Source organism: Balaenoptera borealis (genome assembly GCF_965194805.1).
Source record: "Balaenoptera borealis genome assembly, chromosome: 8".
NCBI classification, from domain to species: Eukaryota; Metazoa; Chordata; class Mammalia; order Artiodactyla; family Balaenopteridae; genus Balaenoptera; species Balaenoptera borealis.
In genome coordinates this window covers 22,263,424-22,285,460 of record NC_138865.1, presented here as the reverse complement: position 1 = coordinate 22,285,460, position 22,037 = coordinate 22,263,424, and the positions used below count along the sequence as shown (strand labels likewise).

Here is a 22,037-nt window from a genome sequence, read left to right as displayed (position 1 = left end):
AAAATGAGTAACAGACCTAAATGGAAAGACTAAAATTGTAAAAAATGTAGGAAAAAAAGAAGAATAAATATTTTTGATTTCTGGTTAGGCAAAGTTTTCTTAGATTTGACAAAAACAAACAAAAGAAAAATAGACCAACTGGATATAATCAAAATAAAAAACTTCTGTGCTTCAAAGAACTCCATGAAGAAAGTGAAAGCAACCCACAAAATGGGAGAAAATATTTACAAAAATTTAACTGATAAAGAGGCTTGTACCCAAATCATATAAGAAATCTTACAAGTCAACAACGAGATGACAAATAACCCAATTTATTGACGGAGAATGAATGTGAACAGACATTTCTCCAAGGAATATATACAAACAGCCAATAAAAAATTAGAACACGAAAAGATGCTCAACATTAGGGAGATGCAAATCGTGACCATAATAAAATCCCACTTCACATTCACCAGGAGGGCTTTTAAAAAAAAGACAGACAATAACAATTACTAATGGTAGTTGTGGGAAAACTGTAACCCTCATTCATTGCTGATGGGGTGGTAAAACAGTTCCACTGCCTTGGAAAATTGTTCTGGCAGTTTCTAAATTTGTTGAACAGTTACCTTATCGCCCAGTAATTCCATTCTAAGTATATACAAAGTAGATTGGAAAACTGGGTACACACAAAAATGTTTACACAACTGCTCATAACAGTCAAAACAGTCATAACAGTCAAAACAGAAACAACAAATGTCTATCAACTGATAAACTGATAAACAAAATGTGATATATCCATACAACTAAATATTAGCTTGGCCAGAAACTGAACTGGATTACTGATGCATATTACAACAGTGATGAACCTTAAAAAGGTCATGCTAAATGAAAGAAGCCATTCACCAAAGGGTACATATTTTGTGATTCCATTTATAGGAAACCTCCAAAATAAGCAAATCTCTAAAGACGCAGAGTAGATTAGTAGTTCCTAGGAGCTTGGGAGCAGGAATGGAGAGTGACTCCTAAAGAGTACAGGGTTTCTTTTGAGGGTGATGAAATTATTCTAAAATTAAATAGTGGTGATAATTCCACATCTCTGTGAACATATTTTAAAAAAAGCACTGAACTGTACAAATTAAAAGGGTGAATTTTTGGTACAAGAATTGTACCTCAATAAAATTGTTATTAAAAAAAAAAAATTCTGACAAAGTAAACTTCAGGTCCACATTGTTTCTGTAGTGAATTCTAGTGTGAATTTTTAAGGAAGAAATGACACTAATTTTATAGCACTAGGAATAGGAGGAAAAGAAAAGATCTGACAATGAGAAGCTATTTAAGGCATATGACTAACATCATACTTAGCAGTGAAAAAATGAATTCTTTCACATTAAATCCCAGCCTGACTGAAAAAGAAATTAAAGTGCACAGAGATAGAAAGAAATAAAAAAATATGCTTATTTACAAATCACACTATTTAGTACGTAAAATCAAAACCAAAAAACTAGAACCCATTAGCAAGTAGCATCCATACAAGAATTCAAGAGTAAGTTACCATTCTAAAATCCATTTCAGCTACCTCTAAAATTTGCAGATTAAAGAAAATAAGCTATACCTTTACTACAATACATACAAAAAGGTATTCAATATAACTCGAGTGTACATTCCTGACTCAAGTAAAATCTTAGCAAACTAATCATAAAAGGAAAATAACTTACATTGATAAAGAATGTATAAAACAGGCTGAGAGCAATCTGAAATCAAGAGTTAAATCCATCACACCACAAAGTGGGAAATGAATAGAGAGCTGACCTCAGATATGTCCATTTTCTGTAGCGTTTAGGAAGGTGCAGAGGACTGAAGATTCAGCTGGGGGGACAGAAAAAGGACACTGTCAGGACACCTGGCCTGCTTTACAGTTCCTACATTCATTCACCTCCCAATCACATCAGCAGCCCAGCTGAGAAGCAGCCTCCCTACAGCATCCCTTCAGCCCTTGAAATGGCAAGGCAAAGATCCTGTGGAAACACCATCTGTCCATCTACCAGTTTGAAATGATCACGGGGCTTAAACCTACCACTCTCATTTGGTAAAAACAATTTTGTCTATTGATTTAAATTGATTTAATTAAATACAAACAAAAATTGAACAACAGATGATTGAAGTACAGCAAAGGATGACACTGCTTCATTAAAATTAACAGTAAAAAAAAGAGACACAGGCTGCCTCCTTTATCTATTTTCCTAGCAAAACTGTTTACCCCTTGAGTTAGAGAATCCACAGAATGCCCAATAAAAAGGATGCGGTGCTTTATGGCAAAGTGTTAAAAATTACTACTTTCTAGTGGGCTGAAGTTTCTCAAAAGGGACTCTTGATAAGTTTCTTTTGATTGACTGAACAGTATGAACGACTGTTCGACTCCTGGCTCTGTCACAATCCGGTTAAGCCTGGAGAAGTCACCGGCCCTCTCAAACTCAGGACCACCTCACCAACCTGAGACTCAGATTTGCTTTTTGCTTAACGTGTGTCTAATGCAGATGCTCATACCGCTATCACGAGATAATTGGGAGGCTTATGTAAACCACCCAATGAAAAGAACAAAGTGCCTTCTAAATAACAACATTATCACTTTTTCGACGGTTAGTACCTGGCACTTGGCTCTTTTTCCAAACGACCCATATAGAATTCTCAGAACAACGCCATGAAGCAGGCATTATTCATAGCCTCCTCTGCAGACCTGACTCGCCCCCAGGTTACTTCTCCCGCCCACAGTACAGGTGACACGGCTGTAACTGACCGGGTCTCTCCCGCTCCAGAGCAGGGCGGCCCAGCACACCCTCCGCCCGCGCTTTCTGGCCCGCTCACGGCCAGCGTGACCACCGCGCTTTCCCTCCCACTGTCCGCCCCGGCGTCCCCCCGTCAGATGCGGGCGGGGCCGGGCATTCCGTCCCCACACGCACCGTCCCCTCTCCTAACGGGTCTCAGCTCCACTGGCCCCCGAGACCACAAGGCCCGAACCGGGATCGCCCCACCCACCTTCCCAGGGCGGAGGTCCAGGCCAGACCCGGGCACTGCTGTCCCGCCTGGGCCAGAGGACGGCCCGAGACGTCCCGCTTCCGCCCCCGCCACAAGAACGCGGCTCTCAGCAAAGCTTCAGGCCACGCAAGTCCCGCAACTGCCACGACCAAACCTCCAGGTTCTTCTCACCTCGAGGCCTATGAAGGCGGAAGGGATGAGGCGGACCCTACGTTGCACATGCGCAGAGGAAGCCGCTAAAGACCAGGAAGACAGTAAGAGGGAGAAAGACTACATTTCCCTTGGCCCCCTGCACCCTGGGTTGACTGTGAACCAAGCAATCAATTTAGTACTTCAGAGTAGAAATACGGGGGGAAATGCTTGTCCCAGGGTCCTGGGTGCCCTGAGACCCCTGATTGGGTGTGTGTCTGAGGCAGGAGATAGAGGGGCCCCAAGCCAGGCATTCACAACTAACCTCCCGTTTACATTTCATGGGGCAGGAAAAAGTGGGCTTCTGACACTTACAACTTAGTCTCCTGTTTACATTTGCTGAGACAGGAGATAGATGGGCTTCAGTTTAGACATTTAAAATCAGCCTCCTGTTTGCTCTCTGAAACGGAAGTAACTGCAGAAACAGGGTAAATACCCAGGCTTTGTCTCCTGTGAACACCTTAAGATAACAGTCATGGCAGGAATAGAGAGGGGCTAACCCTTGTTTGAGTAAAGGATCAAGAGGTCATATATTTCCCATCCTTGGGGCAAGGGAGACACTGCACATGTGCAGAAAGGTTCCTTGGGGGTCAAAAAGGAGGGCACACCACACCATAATATGTGATGCTAAGGCCATCTCGTCTCATAGGCCTCTGGGCTGAAATCCATCTTGGAAAAAAGTTGCACAGGCATATTGGGGAGGGTCCTAGGGCAGGTCAGGTGTAGAAGAAGAAACCAGATAATTGGCCAAAGGTACACAAAGACCCAGAAGAACTGCCCTGTATAAATGATTTAACCACCTTTTTACTGCGCTCCTCCTCATTAGGGGGGACGCCCACACCCTCTCTATCCAGATGTGCATCTCTGCCTTGCTTCTGTCTTAACTAAACAAACTGTTTCTCTGTGTGCTATGTCTCTAATAATAAACTTTGTACCTGTTGTTACAGTTTTTGCCTCCGTGAGCAATGCATTTTTCACTGGGGGCAAGAGCTGGGGGTGTGGTGGCTAGGATTCCTGGTTTTCATCCAGGCTGCCCAGGTTCAATTCCTGGGCAGGGAATTAAGATCTCACTTCATGCCACCACTCACTGCTGCCTCTCCAAGATCATGTCCACACTGTGGCTCTTAGGCCATCTGTATACCTGGGTCCCAGGGCAAAACTAGGAAAGCTCGTAGCTGAAATCATATTCTCCAAATTGCTAGATCCTGATAGCCCCGAGAAAATATCCTCCTAATGGAATAGAATTTTCCGTCTCTGCATTAATTAACCTACTTGGCATCAAGGGGGCATCCTTTGTGAAGGACAAATAGCGTATTTTCTCAAAAGTGAGTTCACTTGTTTAGTCATAATGGAACAGACTTCTTTTTTCATTTATTGCAATTTTCAAACCAAGCAGGATGCTGCAGGGCCTTTCTGGATACAAAAGCCTTTCCCTGTCCTCTGCTTCTTTGGAGGAAAAAGGTTTCAGCTCCTAGACTGTTGTTGCTGAGTTCCAAAGGACAGATTCAGACAGTTACTAATAAGGAAGAAGAGAAAATACAGAAACAAAGGAGGGGCAGTCAAAAACAATAGGGTAGCTATAAAACGGGGACCTGTTTCCTCCTCAAGGGATATACATAGCAATATCTATGTATGTGTCTTGTTATGCATAACAATATGTGCAGGATCTAAAACTCCCACTCTGCTGGAGGATGGTAACTTCAGATTGAGTACAATATTCCTAAACACCACCCAGTCGCCTCATTACCAACAAAAGTCACACATCCTATAGGCTTCGCCCCAAATTTTTACTATAAAAACTCTTCCACAAAAATCATCCAGGAGTTCAGGTCTTTTGAGCACGAGCCACCAGTTCTCCTTGCTTGGTCTTTGCAATAAATCTTTACCTGCTCCAAACTTCGACGATTTTGTTTGTTTGGCCTCACTGTGCATCAGGTACATAAACTTGCATTTGGCAATCATTTCCTATGTAAAAATCCATGAACTCCTAACGTTAAAGGTAAATATGAAAGTATAATGAACTGACAGCCATACCATGTTTGTTTTATGCAAACCAGATGGCCCTCCTCATGACATAGGCCTAGCAAAATACTCAATATTGTTTGCAAATTTTTTTTTCATACACCTCCAATTCTGACCTGAGCAAGGCTGTTGAAAAATCATTATTCCTTCAACACTTTATGGAATATTTTCTGTGTTCTTTATTGTATATAAATATATTTCAACATTTTGTTTTAAATTATACAAAAACACAGGGTCAGTTTAATCAAAAGCATAGTGCTTGATGGGATTATTGGAGGAAATTTCCACTCTGCATCTCCTTCCCAAATGTAACCAATGTTCATTAGCCTCAACTTTATTCAGTGCAGTCCACTACACAAATACATTTTTCAAATAGGAGCTTTTCTTTTTTCCACTTATTTACAACTCATTTTGACTCAATTAAAGTGTAGTCATATTATCAAGTCAAATTATTTAAAACTACATAGTTGGGCTGCAACACAGAGGCTTGAAAGAATGAAAAAAGAGCCCAAAATCAGCGACAGAGACATCAACGATTTAATGGATGGAGGATCTTACATGTCTGAAGTGTGGTCCTTGAGTGACATCCCACCCTGTGCAGCAGACCACAGGAAGGACGTGGCAGTAGTCTTCCCTAGCAGGGGTTGGGGGGAAGATACCAGTTATAGGGGGAATTGACCTCAGATTGGTTCATCAGTTACCAGGGAAACCAACAGAGCTACATGATTCTCACCGTCCCTTTGATAAGCTATCAGCGTGGAGATGTTCTGCTCTAAAGCTAGAACAGTCATTGGCTGGGGCATGGGGTAAGTATGCAGGAAGGTTACTCTTCTGAGTAAGGTGTAGGTGAAGCAAGCACTGGTCAAGCAGGAGATGTACAAAGAGCAAGAGAACAGGCATTTTGAGTGGCCTGACCATACATATATCATACTTTTTCTTGGCTGCATGATATTTTATTGGAGGCGTATATGATTTACTTAATAAAAACCTTTTACATGTATGTTTAGTTTGTTTCCAAATTTCATTATTGTAAATATGCAGTAAATATTTGTGTCTATACTTCTTTGCATATTTGCATTATTTCTGCAATACAAATTCCAAAATATACAATTGCTAAATTAAAATAGATACGTAAAAGTTGGTAGATGTTAACAATAGGCCATCAAAGAAGCTATGCTAATTTATACTCCCACTAGGATTTGTGAAAGAAAAAGCCTTTCTGACACTTAGTAAAACAGTAAGACTTTTTTCAAGAAAATTACAATAGGGGAGAGAGATCAGACTTAACTCCAAATACAGCAAAGAAAGCTGGGGACTTATAGCTGATGAGCAAAGTGAGGGAATATGTGGATGGAAAATGACTAGAAGGAGACTTCAAAAGTAAAGGGATTCTTACTAACCTGACCTAACGAGATTCTTGCTAAAGAGAGGCCAAGTGCTTAGATGTTAAAGGTGAGGGATGAGGCTCAAGGATGAAGATTCTATCTAAACTGACTTAGCAGGATTCTTGCTAAAACTGGACTGTGTACACCTGTCAAGGATGGGATGGATATGGAATGCTAAGGTCAAGGCTTAGTCTAAAAGAGGGTTTAGAGGAACCTGACCGAAGTTTGGTCAAGAAGGGCATTTGGGTCACATTACATGAGAGTTCCACTCCCCTCATGCCTATTCCAATACAGGATTTCACTGTTCTTTGATAAATAGTTATTACAGAGGCTAATCGAATAGATGATTTACATCTACATATTTCCATTGGGCATTTTCTTACTGTATGTGTGAGAGTTACAAGTTCCAAATTTTTTATACAAATAGGTTCTGAGACCAGAGTCCTTTGTATTATTCTGAAAACCAACTTATATTACATATAAAATTCCATTATATATTTGGATCTATTGATAGATTTTTGTTGTTGTTGTTTTTCCCTTGGTCTATCTATCAATGCACCATTTACACAGTGTGTTCATTACTTTAGCTTTCTTATAGATTTAACTATGATAATCATATCTTTTGACTCAATTTTCAGAATTTCCCTAGCTATTCTCACAAGCTATTCATCAAGAGAAACAGTATAACTTTCTAGGGCCAAATCTCTAAAAATAATCATGCTGAGGTTCTGATTAGCATCATACTCACGAATTGAAGTGAGACATAATATTTTTACAATGGTAAAATAATGACATTATCCAGTCTGCCAATAATATACTTCTGGCCACTGTATATCTCACTCTCCTTTAGATCCCTTATGTAGTTTAATAGTTTTCTATATATAGATATACATATAGGCAAACATTGATTAAGTTCTTCCAATTTGATTCTTATAGTAAATGAAACATTTTCACATATGGTATAATATGTATTTATTTGCACATGGGAAAGTGGTTGGTTTTGACATAGTAACAATGTTTTTTGCTTTATTCTCTGATTTATTTTTTCAACTAGTTTTAATGTTAATGATCTTGGATATTCATGCACATAATGACAAGCCACTGATTTTCAACATTTATCATTATTTGTACTTCTATTATGGGCTGAATTGTGCCCAACCCCTCAAATCAATATGTTGAAGCCCTAACCCTGAGTACCTTAGAATGTAACTATATTCAGAGTTAGAGCCTTCCAAGAAGTAATTACATTAAAATGAGGCTGTTAAGGTAAGCTCTAATCCATTCTACCTGGTGTTCTTATAAGAAGCTTTGGCTACACAAGGAGACACAAGGAATGCATACATACAGAAGAAAGACCATATGAAGACACAATAAGAGGGCAACACTAAAAAAGTCCCAGAGATCTAAAGCACAATATAGTGAATATAAACAACAGTATTGTATTATAGTCATCAAACTTGCTAAAAGACTAGATCTTAATTATCACAATCACCAAAAAGAAATGATAATTACATGACATGATCAAGGTGCTAATTGTCACTACAATGGCAATCATATTACGATACCTAAATCTACCAAATCAACATGTTTTACACCTTAAATTTACACAATATTATACGTCATATATTTCAATTAAAATATGTCAAATATATTTCAATGTTATATGTCAAATATATTTCATCTCTCCTTGGCTTGAGACCATCTGCAAGCCAAGCAGAGATGCCACAGAAGAAACCAATTTACTGACACCTTGATTATGAACTTCTAGCCTCTCAAACTGTAAGAAAATAAATTTCTCTTGCTTAAACACCCAGTCTACACTTTGTTGTTATGGCAGACCTAGAAAAACCTATACACCTTATAATGAATTAAACATAATGAGCACAAAAAGTCCGGTGGAGCTATATTAAATAAGTCATAATAGACTTTAACATAAAGATTAATAATAGAGATAAAGTATATATAATCATATACTATGTACATAATACATATAAAATATCTTTTCTGTGTATTTATTATTTATTCTTTGTAATTCTTATAACCTGCTGTGTGACACCTGTTCTTCCAGATGCTGGATTGACAGCACGGAAAAAGAAATAAAAATCCCTCTACTCTGCTCTTGGGTTTGTGTTCAGGGTTGGTGTGGGGAACCAATAGGTGGAGTCACAGCAAGAGAGCAAGGGAATATGTCCCTACCTGGCAGAAAGTCCTGACGGAATTGGTGCTGCTCCCTTAGGTGGAGGTGCTTGGTCATGGCTGGCCCTTGGTTCAGTATAAGATAGACCAAAGATGAGCCTTCCTCTCATCTCACTTAACAAATCTTAATGGCAAAACACAAAAAGATCAAACAGTTTACAAATGACATAAATACATCTCAGAACCAAGCTCAAGAATATTTATATGTCTACAAAATATCCACCACCCAGCAAGTCTGGAATCCAATTAAAAATGACCAGATTTAACAAGAAAATGGGACCCATGAGGAACAAAATAAATCAGTTAAAATTGTTGCTAATCTGGGAATTCCCTGGTAGACCAGTTGTTGGGACTCCATGCTCTCCCTGCGGAGGACCTGGGTTCGATCCCTGGTCAGGAACTAAAATCCCACAAGCCACATGGCATGTATGGAAAAAAAATTTTTTTTAAATTGTTGCTAATCTGACACAGGTGTTAGAAGGGTATTAATACAGTCATTATCACTGTATTCCATACAGTCATTATCCCTGTATTCCATAGATTCAAAAGGTTAAGTACAAGCATGAGAGATAAAACAAAAGATTCAAATTGAACTTCTAGATGTAGATAAAAACTACAATGCTTGATATAAAAAATAAACTGGATGGGATTAAACAGCACATTATACATTTCTACAGAAAAGACAGGAGAAAAACAGAGGAAAAATTAGCAATGAACAGCAAATGGTACAACAATTTCAAGTGGTCAGATAAATATGTAATTGGAGTTCTTACAGGAGTGTGAGGGAGTAGGGGAGAAAATTTAAAGAAATAATGAGTGAAAGTTTTTCAAACTGTAAATCCATACATCCATGAAGCTTAGTGATCTCAAGCATAAGAAACATAAAGCTACACTAAGGCACATCACAAACAAATGGATCAAAACCAGTGATAAATATAAAATATTAAAAGCAGCTGGAGGAAAAAAAATTGTTTGTACAAAGAAGCCAAGATGGGGGGGACCTTCAAGATGGTGGAGGAGTAAGAGGTGGAGATCAACTTCCTACCCACAAATATATCAAAAATACATCTACATGTGGAACAACTCCTACAGAACATCTACTGAACGCTGGCAGAAGACCTCAGATTTCCCAAAAGGCAAGAAAATCCCCAGATACCTGGGTAGAGCAAAAGGAAAAAGAAAAAACAGAGACAAAAGAATAGGGACGGGACCTGCACCTCTGGGAGGGAGCTGTGAAGGAGGAAAAGTTTCCACGCACTAGGAAGCCCCTTCACTGGCGGAGACAGGGGATGGGCGGGGAAAACTTCGGAGCCACGGAGGAGAGCACAGCAACAGAGGTGCTGAGGGCAAAGTGGAGAGATTCCCGCACAGTGGATCAGTGCTGACCAGCACTCACCAGCCTGAGAGGCTTGTCTGCTCACCCACCTGGGCAGGTGGGGGCTGGGAGCTGTGGCTCCGGCTTCAGAGGTCAGATCCCAGGGAGAGGACTGGGGTTGGCTGTGTGAATACAGCCTGAAGGGGGCTAGTGCACCACAGCTAGCTGGGAGGGAGACAGGAAAAAAAGTCTGGACCTGCCGAAGAGGCAAGAGACCATTGTTTCGGGGTGCACGAGGAGAGAGGTTCCTTCCCTGTGTGCCCACAGAAGGCAGAGCACTGCCTAAGCAAGTTCCAGAGACGGGAGCGAGCTGCAGCTATCAGCTCGAACCCCAGAGACAGGCATGAAATGCTAACACTTATGCTGCTGCCACCAAGAATCCTATGTGCAAGCACAGGTCACTATCAACACATGCCCCCAACCCTGAGAGCCTGTGGAGCCCACCACTGCCAAAGTCCCTTGATCCAGGGACAACTTCCCTGGGAGAACACACGGCATGCCTCAGGTTATTACAATGTCATGCCAGCCTCTGCTACCAGAGGCTCACCCCACATTCCAGTTATGACTACCATACCCCTCCTTCCCACCAGCCTGAGTGAGCAAGAGTGGCCTAATCAGCCGCTGCTTTAACCCCTCCTGTCTGGGTGGGGAACAGATGCCTGAGGGTGATCTACATGCGGAGATGGGACCAAAACCAAAGCTGAACCCCAGGAGCTGTGCAAACAAAGAAGAGAAAGGGAAATTTCTCCATGCAGCCTCAGGAGCACCAGATTAAATGCCCACAATCAACTTGATGTACCCTGCATTTGTGGTATACCTGAATAGACAAAAAATTGTCCCAAATTGATGAGGTGGACTTTGGAAGCAACTGTACACTTGGGTTTTGCTGTCTGCGACTGATTTGTTTCTGATTTTTATATTTATCTTAGTTTAGTTTTTAGTGCTTGTTATCATTGGTGGATTTGTTTATTGATTCAGGTGCTCTCTTATTCTTTTTATATATTTTTTATTTTAATTACTTAATTTTATTTATTTTTTCTTTCTTTTTTTCTCCCTTTCCTTCTGAGCCATGTGGCTGACAGGGTCTTGGTGCTCCTGCCTGGTGTCAGGCCTAAGCCTCCGAGGTGGGAGAGCCAAGTTCAGGACATTGCTCCACCCGAGGCCTCCCAGACCCATGTAATGTAAATCAGCGAGAGCTCTCCCAGAGCTTCTGTCTCAATTCTAAGACCCAGCTCCACCCAATGGCCAGCAAGCTCAAGTGCTGGACACCCCATGCCAAACAACTAGCAAGACAGGAACACAACCCCACCCATTAGGAGAGAGGCTGCCTAAAATCATACTGAGTTCACAGACACCCCAAAACACCACCAGACGTGGCCCTGCCCACCAGAAAGACAAGATCCAGCCTTATCCACCAGAACACAGGCACCAGTCCCCTCCACCAGGAAACCTACACAACCCACTGAACCAACCTTAGCCACTAGTGGCAGACATCAAAAACAATGGGAACTACGAATCTACAGCCTGTGAAAAGGAGACCCTAAACACAGTAAGTTAAACAAAATGAGAAGACAGAGAAATATGCAGGAGATGAAGGAGTAAAGTACAAAATGAAGAGGATATAGGCAGTTTAACTGAAAAACAATTCAGAGTAATGATAGTAAAGATATCCAAAATCTTGGAAATAGAATAGAGAAAATACAAGAAACGTTTAACAAGAACCTAGAAGAACTCAGGAGCAAACAATGATGAACAACACAATAAATGAAATTAAAATTTCTCTAGAAGGAATCAGTACCAGAATAACTGAGGCAGAAGAACGGATAAGTGACCTGGAAGATAAAATAGTAGAAATATCTGTCACAGAGCAGAATAAAAAAAAAAGAATAAAAAGAATTGCGGATACTCTCAGAGAGCTCTGGGACAATATTAAACGCACCAACATTCGAATTATAAAGGTCCCAGAAAAAGAAGAGAAAAAGAAAAAGAAATATTTTCAGAAGAAAATATTTGAAGAGATTATAGTTGAAAACTTCCCTAACATGGGAAAGGAAATAGTCAATCAAGGCAAGGAAGTGCAGAGAGTCCCATACAGGATAAACCCAAGGAGAAATATGCTGAGACACGTATTAATCAAACTAACAAAAACTAAATACAAAGAAAAAATATTAAAAGCAGCAAGGGAAAAGCAACAAATAACATACAAGGGAATCCCCATAAGGTTAACAGCTGATCTTTCAGCAGAAACTCTGCAAGCCAGAAGAGAGTGGCAGGACATATTTAAAGTAATGAAAGGGAAAAAATTACAACCAAGATTACTCTACCCAGCAAGGATCTCATTCAGATTCACTGGAGAAAACAAAAACTTTACAGACAAGCAAAAGTTAAGAGAATTCAGCACCACCAAACCAGCTTTACAACAAATGCTAAAGGAACTTCTCTAGGCAGGAAACACAAGAGAAGGAAAAGACCTACAAAAACAAACCCAAAACAATTAAGATTGTAGTAGGAACATACATATCGATAATTACCTTAAATGTAAATGGATTAAATGCTCCAACTGAAACACTTAGACGGGCTGAATGGACAGAAAAACAAGACCTGTATATATGCTGTCTACAAGAGACCCACTTCAGACCTAGGGACACATACAGACTGAAAATCAGTGGATGGAAAAAGATATTCCATGCAACTGGAAATCAAGAGAAAGATGGAGTGGCAATACACATACAAGACAAAATATACTTTAAAATAAAGACTGTTACAAGAGACAAGGAAGGACAGTGCAAAATGATCAAGGGATCAATCCAAGAAAATATAACAATTGTGAATATATATGCACCTAACATAAGAACACCTCAATATATAAGGCAAATACTAACAGCCTTAAAAGGGGAAATTGACAGTAACATGATAATAGTAGGGGACTTTAATACCTCACTTTCACCAATGGACAGATCATCCAAAATGAAAATAAATAAGGAAACACAAGCTTTAAATAACACATAAACAAGATGGACTTAATTGATATTTATAGGACATTGCATCCAAAAACAACAAAGTACAATTTCTTCTCAAGTGCTCATGGAACATTCTCCAGGATAGGTCATATCTTGGGTCACGATTCAAGCCTTGGTAAATTTAAGAAAATTGAAACCGTATCAAGTATCTTTTCCAACCACAACGCTATGAGACTAGATATCAATTACAGAAAAAAAAAACTGTAAAAAACACAAACACATGGAGGCTAAACAATACTCTAGTAAATAACCAAGAGATCACTGATGAAATCAAAGAAGAAATCAAAAAATACTTAGAAAGAAATGACAATGAAAACACAACCCAAAACCTATGGGATGCAGCAAAAGCAGTTCTAAGAGGGAAGTTTATAGCGATACAATCCTACCTCAAGAAACAAGAAACATTTCAAATAAACAAACTAACCTTACACCTTAAGGAACTAGAGAAAGAACAAACAACCCTAAAGTCAGTAGAAGGAAAGAAATCATAAAGGTCAGAGCAGAAATAAATGAAATAGAAACAAAGAAAACAATAGCAAAGATCAATAAAACTAAAAGCTGGTTCTTTGAGAAGATAAACAAAATTGATAAACCATTAGCCAGACTCATCAAGAAAAAAAGGGAGAAGACTCAAACCAACAGAATTAGAAATGAAAAGAAGTAACAACTGACACTGCAGAAATACAAAGGATCATGAGAGATTACTACAAGCATCTATATGCCAATAAAATGGACAACCTGGAAGAAATGGACAAATTCTTAGAAAAACACAACCTTCTGAAACTGAACCAGGAAGAAATAGATAATATAAACAGACCCATCACAAGCACTGAAATTGAGACTGTGATTAAGAATCTTCCAACAAACAAAAGCCCAGGACCAGATGGCCTCACAGGTGAATTCTATCAAACATTTAGAGAAGAGCTAACACCTATCCTTCTCAAACTCTTCCAAAATATAACAGAGGGAGGAACACTCTCAAACTCATTCTACGAGGCCACCATCACCCTGATACCAAAACCAGACAAAGATGTCACAAAAAAAGAAAACTACACGCCAATATCACTGCTGAACATAGATGCAAAAATCCTCAACAAAATACTAGCACAGAATCCAACAACACATTAAAAGGATCATACACCATGATCAAGTGGGGTTTATCCCAGGAATGCAAGGATTCTTCAATGTACACAAATCAATCAATGTGATACACCATATTAACAAATTGAAGGATAAAAACCATATGATAATCTCAATACATGCACAAAATGCTTTTGACAAAATTCAATATCCAATTATGATATAAACTCTCCAGAAAGTAGACACAGAGGAAAGCTACCTCAACATAATAAAGGCCATATATGACAAACCCACAGGCAACATCATTCTCAATGGTGAAAAACTGAAATCATTTCCTCTGAGATCAGGAACAAGAGAAGGTTGCTCACTTTCACCACTATTATTCAATATAGTTTTGGAAGTCCTACCCACAGCAATCAGAGAAGAAAAAGAAATAAAAAGAATCCAAATCAGAAAAGAAGAAGTAAAACTGTCACTGTTTGCAGATGACATGATACTATATATAGAGAATCCTAAAAATGCTGCCAGAAAACTACTAGAGGTAATCAATGAATTTGGTTAAGTTGCAGGATACAAAATTAATGCAGAGAAATCTCTTGCATTCCTATACACTAATGATGAAATATCTGAAAGAGAAATTAAGGAAACACTCCCATTGACCATTGCAACAAAAATAATGAAATACCTATGAATAAGCCTACCTGAGGAGACAAAAGACCTGTATGCAGAAAACTATAAGACACGGATGAAAGAAATTAAAGATGATACAGATGGAGATATATACCATGTTCTTGGATTGGAAGAATCAACATTGTGAAAATGACTATACTACCCAAAGCCACCTACAGATTCAACGCAATCCCTTTCAAACTCTAATGGCATTTTTCACAGAACTAGAACAAAAAAATTCACAATTTGTATGGAAACACAAAAGACCCTGAATAGCCAAAGCAATCAGGAGAAAGAAAAACGGAGCTGAAGGAATCAGTCTCCCTGATTTCAGACTATACTACAAAGCTACAGTAATCAAGACTGTATGGTACTTGCACAAGAACAGTAATATAGATCAATGGAACAGGATAGAAAGCCCAGAAATGAATCACACAACTATGGTCAATTAATCTATGACAAAGGAGGCAAGGATATACAATGGAGAAAAGACAGCCTCTTCAATAAGTGGTTCTGGGAAAACAGGACAGCTTCATGTGAAAGAATTAAATTAGAACACTCCCTAAGAGCATACACAAAAATAAACCCAAAATGGATTAAAGACCTAAATGTAAGGCCAGACACTATAAAACTCTTAGAGGAAAACCTACGCAGAACATTCTGTGACATAAATCACAGCAAGATCCTTTTTGACCCACCTTCTATAGAAAAGGAAATGAAAACAAAAATAAACAAATGGGACCTAATGAAACTTAACAGTTTTTGCACAGCAAAGGAAACCATAAACAAGATGAAAAGACAACCCTCAGAATGGGAGAAAATATTTGCAAACAAAGCAACTGACAAAGGATTAATCCCCCAAATATACAAGCAGCTCATGCAGCTCAGTATCAAAAAACCAAACAATGCAATCAAAAAATTGGCAGAAGACCTAAACAGACATTTCTCCAAAGAAGATATACAGATGGCCAATGAACACATGAAATGATGTTCAACATCACTAATCATTAGAGAAATGCAAATCCAAACCACAATGAAGTATCATCTCACACCAGTCAGAATGGCCATCATCAAAAAATCTACAAACAGCAAATGCCACAAAGGGTGTGAAGAAAATGGAACCCTCTTGCACTCTTGGTGGGAACGTAAATTGATACAACCACTATGGAGAACAGTATGGAGGGTCCTTAAAAAACTGAAAATAGAACTACCATATGACCCAGCAATACCACTACTGGGCATCTAGCCTGAGAAAACCATAATTCAAAAAAAGACGTGGGCTTCCCTTGTTGTGCAGTGGATAAGGATCTGCCTGCCAATGCAGGGGACACAGGTTCGAACCCTGCTCTGGGAATACCCCACATGCCACAGAGCAACTAAGCCTGTGAGCCACAACTATTGAGCCTGCGCTCTAGAGCCTGCGAGCCACAACTACTGAAGCCCATGTGCCTAGAGCCCATGCTCCGCAACAAGAGAAGCCACCGCAATGAGAAGCCCATGCACCGTAATGAAGAGTAGCCCCTGCTCACCACAACTAGAGAAAGCCTGCATTGAGCAACAAAGAACCAACACAGCCAAAAATAAATAAATAAATAAAATTAAAAAAATTTTTTAATTAAAAAAAAAAAAAAGTCATGTACCACAATGTTCATTGCAGCTCTATTTACAATAGCCAGGACATGGAAGCAACCTAAGGGTCCATCGACAAATGAATGGATAAAGATGTGGCACATATATACAATGCAATATTACTCAGCCATAAAAAGAAACGAAATTGAGTTATTTGTAGTGAGGTGGATGGACCTAGAGTCTGTCATACAGAGTGAAGTAAGTCAGAAAGAGAAAAACAAATACTGTATGCTAAAACATATATATGGAATCTATAAAATATAAAAAAGGTTCTGATGAACCAAGGGGTGGGGCAGGAATAAAGACACAGACATATAGAAGGGACTTGAGGACACGGGGAGGGGGAAGGGGAAGCTGGGATGAAGTGAGATAGTAGCATTGACATATATACACTACCAAATGTAAAATAGATAGCTAGTGGGAAGCAGCCACATAGCACAGGGAGATCAGCTTGGTGTTTTTGACCACCTAGTGGGGTGGGATAGCGATGGTGGGAGGGAGACACAAGAGGGAGAGTACATGGGGATATATGTATACATATAGCTGACTCACTTTGTTATAAAGCAGAAACTAACACAACATTGTAAAGCAATTATACTCAAATAAAGATGTTAAAAAAAAAAAAAACAGATGGTCTCATACCACCTTGGACTAGGGTGACTAGCCCAGTGTCAGGCACACAGTAGGTGTTTGCTAAATGCCCAGGTAGATTCTCTCCAATGAGCAAATCCTGTGAATTTCAGTATATTGCCCAGGTGGGAGGAAGAGCCAATAATACTTTCCTCCTCCCCCAGCCCCTTAACTAAGTATCTTCAGAATTGGGAGAGGTACTGACCCAGCACAGAAATAACAAGGAAGACAGTCAGAAAATGAGATTCCACATGGAAGTGGAAATTTTATGGAAGAAAATAAGGAAATCAACTCGGCATTGCCTCAGCTCAGTCACTCAATGCACTGGATCCCAATTCTGCATGCAAGGGGTGCATGCTGCCTGTGGCCGACTAGCCTGAAACGTGACCTGCTCTTATGGGGTCATGCCAACATTACATGCAGGACTATTTTAAGATCATCTTGGCCCTAATCTTACTTTCAGAGGTTCTGCTCCTTATCACATCAAATACATTAAAACTCAGCCCATTCCACATCAAATCTAATCTATTTTGTTCCAAATTTTGAAAGAGCTTTTATAATTTTGCTTTTGAAATTATTTAGCTGTAATAAATATTTAGTGTATAATGTCTATGATTTCTTAGCAGTCATATATGTTTGGGAACTTTTTAGGAAGTGAAAGAAATCTAGTCTCTGTTATCTTTAAACGTCAAGACATTTGACCACTCAATTAAGGAACTCAACAATTAAGGAAGTTGACACAATGTTACATTATGGGTGGACATATAATTAAATGTTTATTAATTCAAAAAAAATATTTGTTAAATATTTCTCAAAGTTAAGATTACTCAGACTTTCCATGGTAAACTTGATTCCCCTTTGTATGGGTGTTTCTTTATCATTTTCCTATTTGGAGCAGAACTGCTCCATGATAGGATCATATAATTGACTGTCAAAAAAAAAAAAAAGAAGTCAAGATAAAGATTGTCAGAAACAGTGCAAGAAAAGAAAAAGAAAAAGGCTAAAAAGAAAAAAAATTGTCAACCTCGGGGAAAAGACAACAAAAACTTTCAAAAATGAAGATAAAATAAACTAAAAAAAAATCTCTTTTGGTTTTTTACAGAATTTATGTTTTATTTTTATTTCTCTTTGGAATTTGATCAGAGCTACTCTCAAGGGCCCTTTTTCCTGAGACTTATTAGCTAGAAAGTAGGGTAAAGCCAAATCACAGATTTGATATCCCTCTGTAAAAAAAAAAACAATTAAAATAATACTTTTGTCTGAATATTGTGACAAACTTCAGGGAAGAAAACTCATATAGAATTTAGTCACCTAAGCATCAATATCTCTGTACAGCCACTCAAGACTAAAATATTTGGTCTCCCCAGGGAGGTGTCAAAAAAAGAAGGGAGTAACCTAACCTAGAATTATCAAAAGAGTACCTAAATTTCAAAATAGGTCCATATAACCCCATATCCTTTTTATCCTGATCATTACCCAGGAGGTACCTGGAGGAAATTAATTCTCTCTGAAGAGAGTGAATTCGGTTGCCAAACTGCTTTACTAAGGTTAATTTTCAAGACCTGCAGATCTAAGATTTGCAGTCTCTGGGAAAATAGATTATAGGTGGACCCATAAAATAAATCATCTAAATATCCAAGGAGAAGCTGGGGTGAGACTATTTTAAAAATTAAGTTATTTAAAACATGCATGTTAAGAAAATGGGGTGGGGGAATTCCCTGGCAGTTCAGTGGTTAGGACTCTGCATTTCCACTGCAGGGGGCCTGGGTTCAACCCCTGGGCCCTGGTGGAGGAGTTAAGATCCTGCATGCCACGCAGTGTGGCCAAAAACAAAGGGGAGAGGGAATAAAAATAAAACGTGTGTGGGACTTCCCTGGTGATCCAGTGGGTAAGACTCCATGCTCCCAATGCAGGGGGTCCGGGTTCAATCCCTGGTCAGAGAACTAGAACCTGCATGCATGCTGCAACTAAGAGTTCGCGTGCCGCAAATAAGAAGACTGCACGCCACAATTAAGACCCGGAGCAGCCAAAATAAATACATAAATAAATATATTTTTTAATGTGTGTATACAGGGAAGTGTAGAAAACACACATAAGCCTATATAATATGCATATCCCTCCAAAAAATACCTGAGGAGAATTAGGCTTTCTTCTCAGGCTAATCAAAAGGATCAGAACACACACAGCTGATTAGGGAAGTACTTTCCAGGCACAGGGCCAGTCTTCAAAGATGAAAGAGGTGACTGTTTTCTCAAACACCTAATTTTCTACAAAAAATTACAAGGAATACAAAGAAATAGGAAACATGGACCATTCAAAGGGAAAAAATAAGGTGGGAGAAACCACTGCTGAAGAAACACGGGCATTAAAATTACTACACAAAACGTTAAACAACTGTTTTTAATATGCTCTAAGAGCTAAAGGAAAACCCTGAAAGAGAACTAAAGAAAATCAAGAAAATGATAAACAAAATGAAAATATTAGCAAAGAGATGAAAATTACAAAACAAAAAACAAACAGAAATTCTAGAAGTGAATTGAAAATCCACAAGAAAATTTGAGGGAATTCCCTGGCAGTCCAATGGTTAGGACTCCACATTTTCACTGACGAGGGCCCAGGTTCAATCCCTGGTCAGGGAACTAAGATCCCACATGCCATGCAGCATGGCTGAAAAATAAAATTTTTTAAAAAAATAAAATAAAAATAAAGAGTTTGAGAGTAGACTTGAGCAGCCGGAAGAATCATGGAACTTGAAGGCAGGTTATTTGATATTATCCCACCTGAGATGTAGAAAGACAAAAGTAGAGAGACTCAGGGACCAATTAGGTACCATCAGGTGTGCCTATGTATGCATTATGTGAGGCACAGAAGAAGAGAGAAAAGAGAATAGTGAGATTATTTGAAGAATAAGAGCCAAAACTTTCCTAAATTTGAGAAAAAATTAAGTATCTACAAATTCAAAAAACCCATAGGATAAAGCCAAAGAGGCCCACTCTATGATACATTAAAATTAAACTGTTGAAAGACAAAAACAAAGAGAAAATCTTGAAAGTAGCAGGACAAAAGTGATGTGTCATGTACATGGTATCCTCATTAAGATTATCAACCAGTTTGGGACTTCCCTGGTGGTCCAGTGGTTGAGACTTTGCCTTCCAATGCAGGGGCTCCGGGTTCAATCCCTGTTTGGGGAGCTGGGATCCCACATGTCTCGGGGCCAAAAAAAAAAAAACCCCAAAAACCAAAACATAAAAAAGAAGCAATACTGTAACAAACTCAATAAAGACTTTTAAAATGGTCCATATTTAAAAAAAAGAAAAAGAAAAGATTATCAACCAATTTCTCAGCAGAAATCTTGGAGGCCAGAAGGCAATGGATGCTATATAGAAAGTGTTGAAAGAAAGAGGAAAAAAAAAACAAAACCTTATCAACTGAGAATTTTATATCCAGAATAAAAGTCTTTATAAATATGGAAGATAATAATACATTCCCTGTTAAACAAAAGTGGCAGGAATTCATGATTGTTAGACCTTCCTAAGAAAATGCTGAAGGGACACCTATAGTTTAAAATGAAAGTACAGGGCTTCCCTGGTGGTGCAGTGATTGAGAATCTGCCTGCCAATGCAGGGGACACGGGTTCGAGCCCTGGTCTGGGAAGATCCCACGTGCTGTGGAGCAACTAGGCCCGTGAACCACAACTACTGAGCCTGCGCGTCTGGAGCTTGTGCTCTGCAACAAGAGAGGCCACGACAGTAAGAGGCCTGCGCACCGCGATGAAGAGTGGCCCCCCGCTTGCCGCAACTAGAGAAAGCCCTTGCACAGAAACGAAGACCCAACACAGCCAAAAATAAAATAAATAAAATAAATAAATTAAAATGAAAGTACAGTGGGGAGTAATTTGAAGCCACATGAAGATGTAAAGATCTCCAGTAAAGGTATAAACATGAAAAAATATTAAAAAAAATATTATATTTTTTGTTGTAATTTCACTTTTTATTTTGTACAGATTTAAAAGAAATTTACATGAACATCATTATAAAACTGTGCTGAGTACAGAATATATAAAGATGTAACTCGTGACATCAATAACATAAAGTTCAGGGAGATGCAACTGTAAAGGAGTATTTCTGTATGCAATGAAATTTATGCTGTATCAATTCAAGACAGAGTATTATAAATTTAGGATGTTATATGTAACCCTTATGGTAAAACAAAGAAAATATCTGTACAATACATACAAAAGGAGTTAGAAGGCAGTCAACACATGTGACTACAAAAAATTAATTAAGCACAAGGAAGGTAGAAATAGACAAAACAAGTTGCCAGAAATACTCATAAGAGATACAGAAAACAAATAATTACTTTATTTGTGGCAAAATGGCAAAGAAGTTCTTCCTTAAACAGTAATTACATTAAATATAAGTGGATGAAAGCCCTCAAGCAAATAGCATAGTTTTGCAGAATTGATTTTTTTAAAAACCTATATACTGTATACAAAAGACTCACTTTAGGTCAAAGGACACATACGTTGATAGTGAAAGGATGGAAAAAATATCCTATGCAATTAGTAAGAAAAGGAGAGCTGCATGGCTACGTTAATATTAAGTAATTAATATCAGACAAAATAGACATTAAATCTAAAACTGGTAAAAGAAAAATAAGGACATTATCTAGGCAAAAGGAATATTTCACATAGGTGATATAATAATTATAAATATGTACATGCCAAACCTCAGCTCCAAACTATGCAAGGCAAGCACTGACAAAACTGAGGGAAGAAATAGACATTTTCACAATTAGAGCAAAAGATTTCAGTACCCCATATTCAACAGT

At 38.7% G+C, this 22,037-nt stretch overlaps 1 protein-coding gene across 1 annotated transcript in view; it reads right to left on the bottom strand.

Annotated features, from left to right (window-relative positions):
- The window catches only part of LOC309633727 (uncharacterized protein), a 1,009,062-nt gene that overhangs the window by 945,438 nt on the left and 41,587 nt on the right, over positions 1-22,037 (bottom strand). Inside the window, exons 2-3 of the mRNA XM_082402982.1 lie at positions 8,805-8,928; positions 1,695-1,845 (exon numbers count right to left, since the gene is read on the bottom strand). Coding sequence (XP_082259108.1) covers positions 1,695-1,753 — 59 coding nt within the window. The 5' untranslated portion in view covers positions 1,754-1,845; positions 8,805-8,928. The remainder of the gene's footprint in view (positions 1-1,694; positions 1,846-8,804; positions 8,929-22,037) is intronic.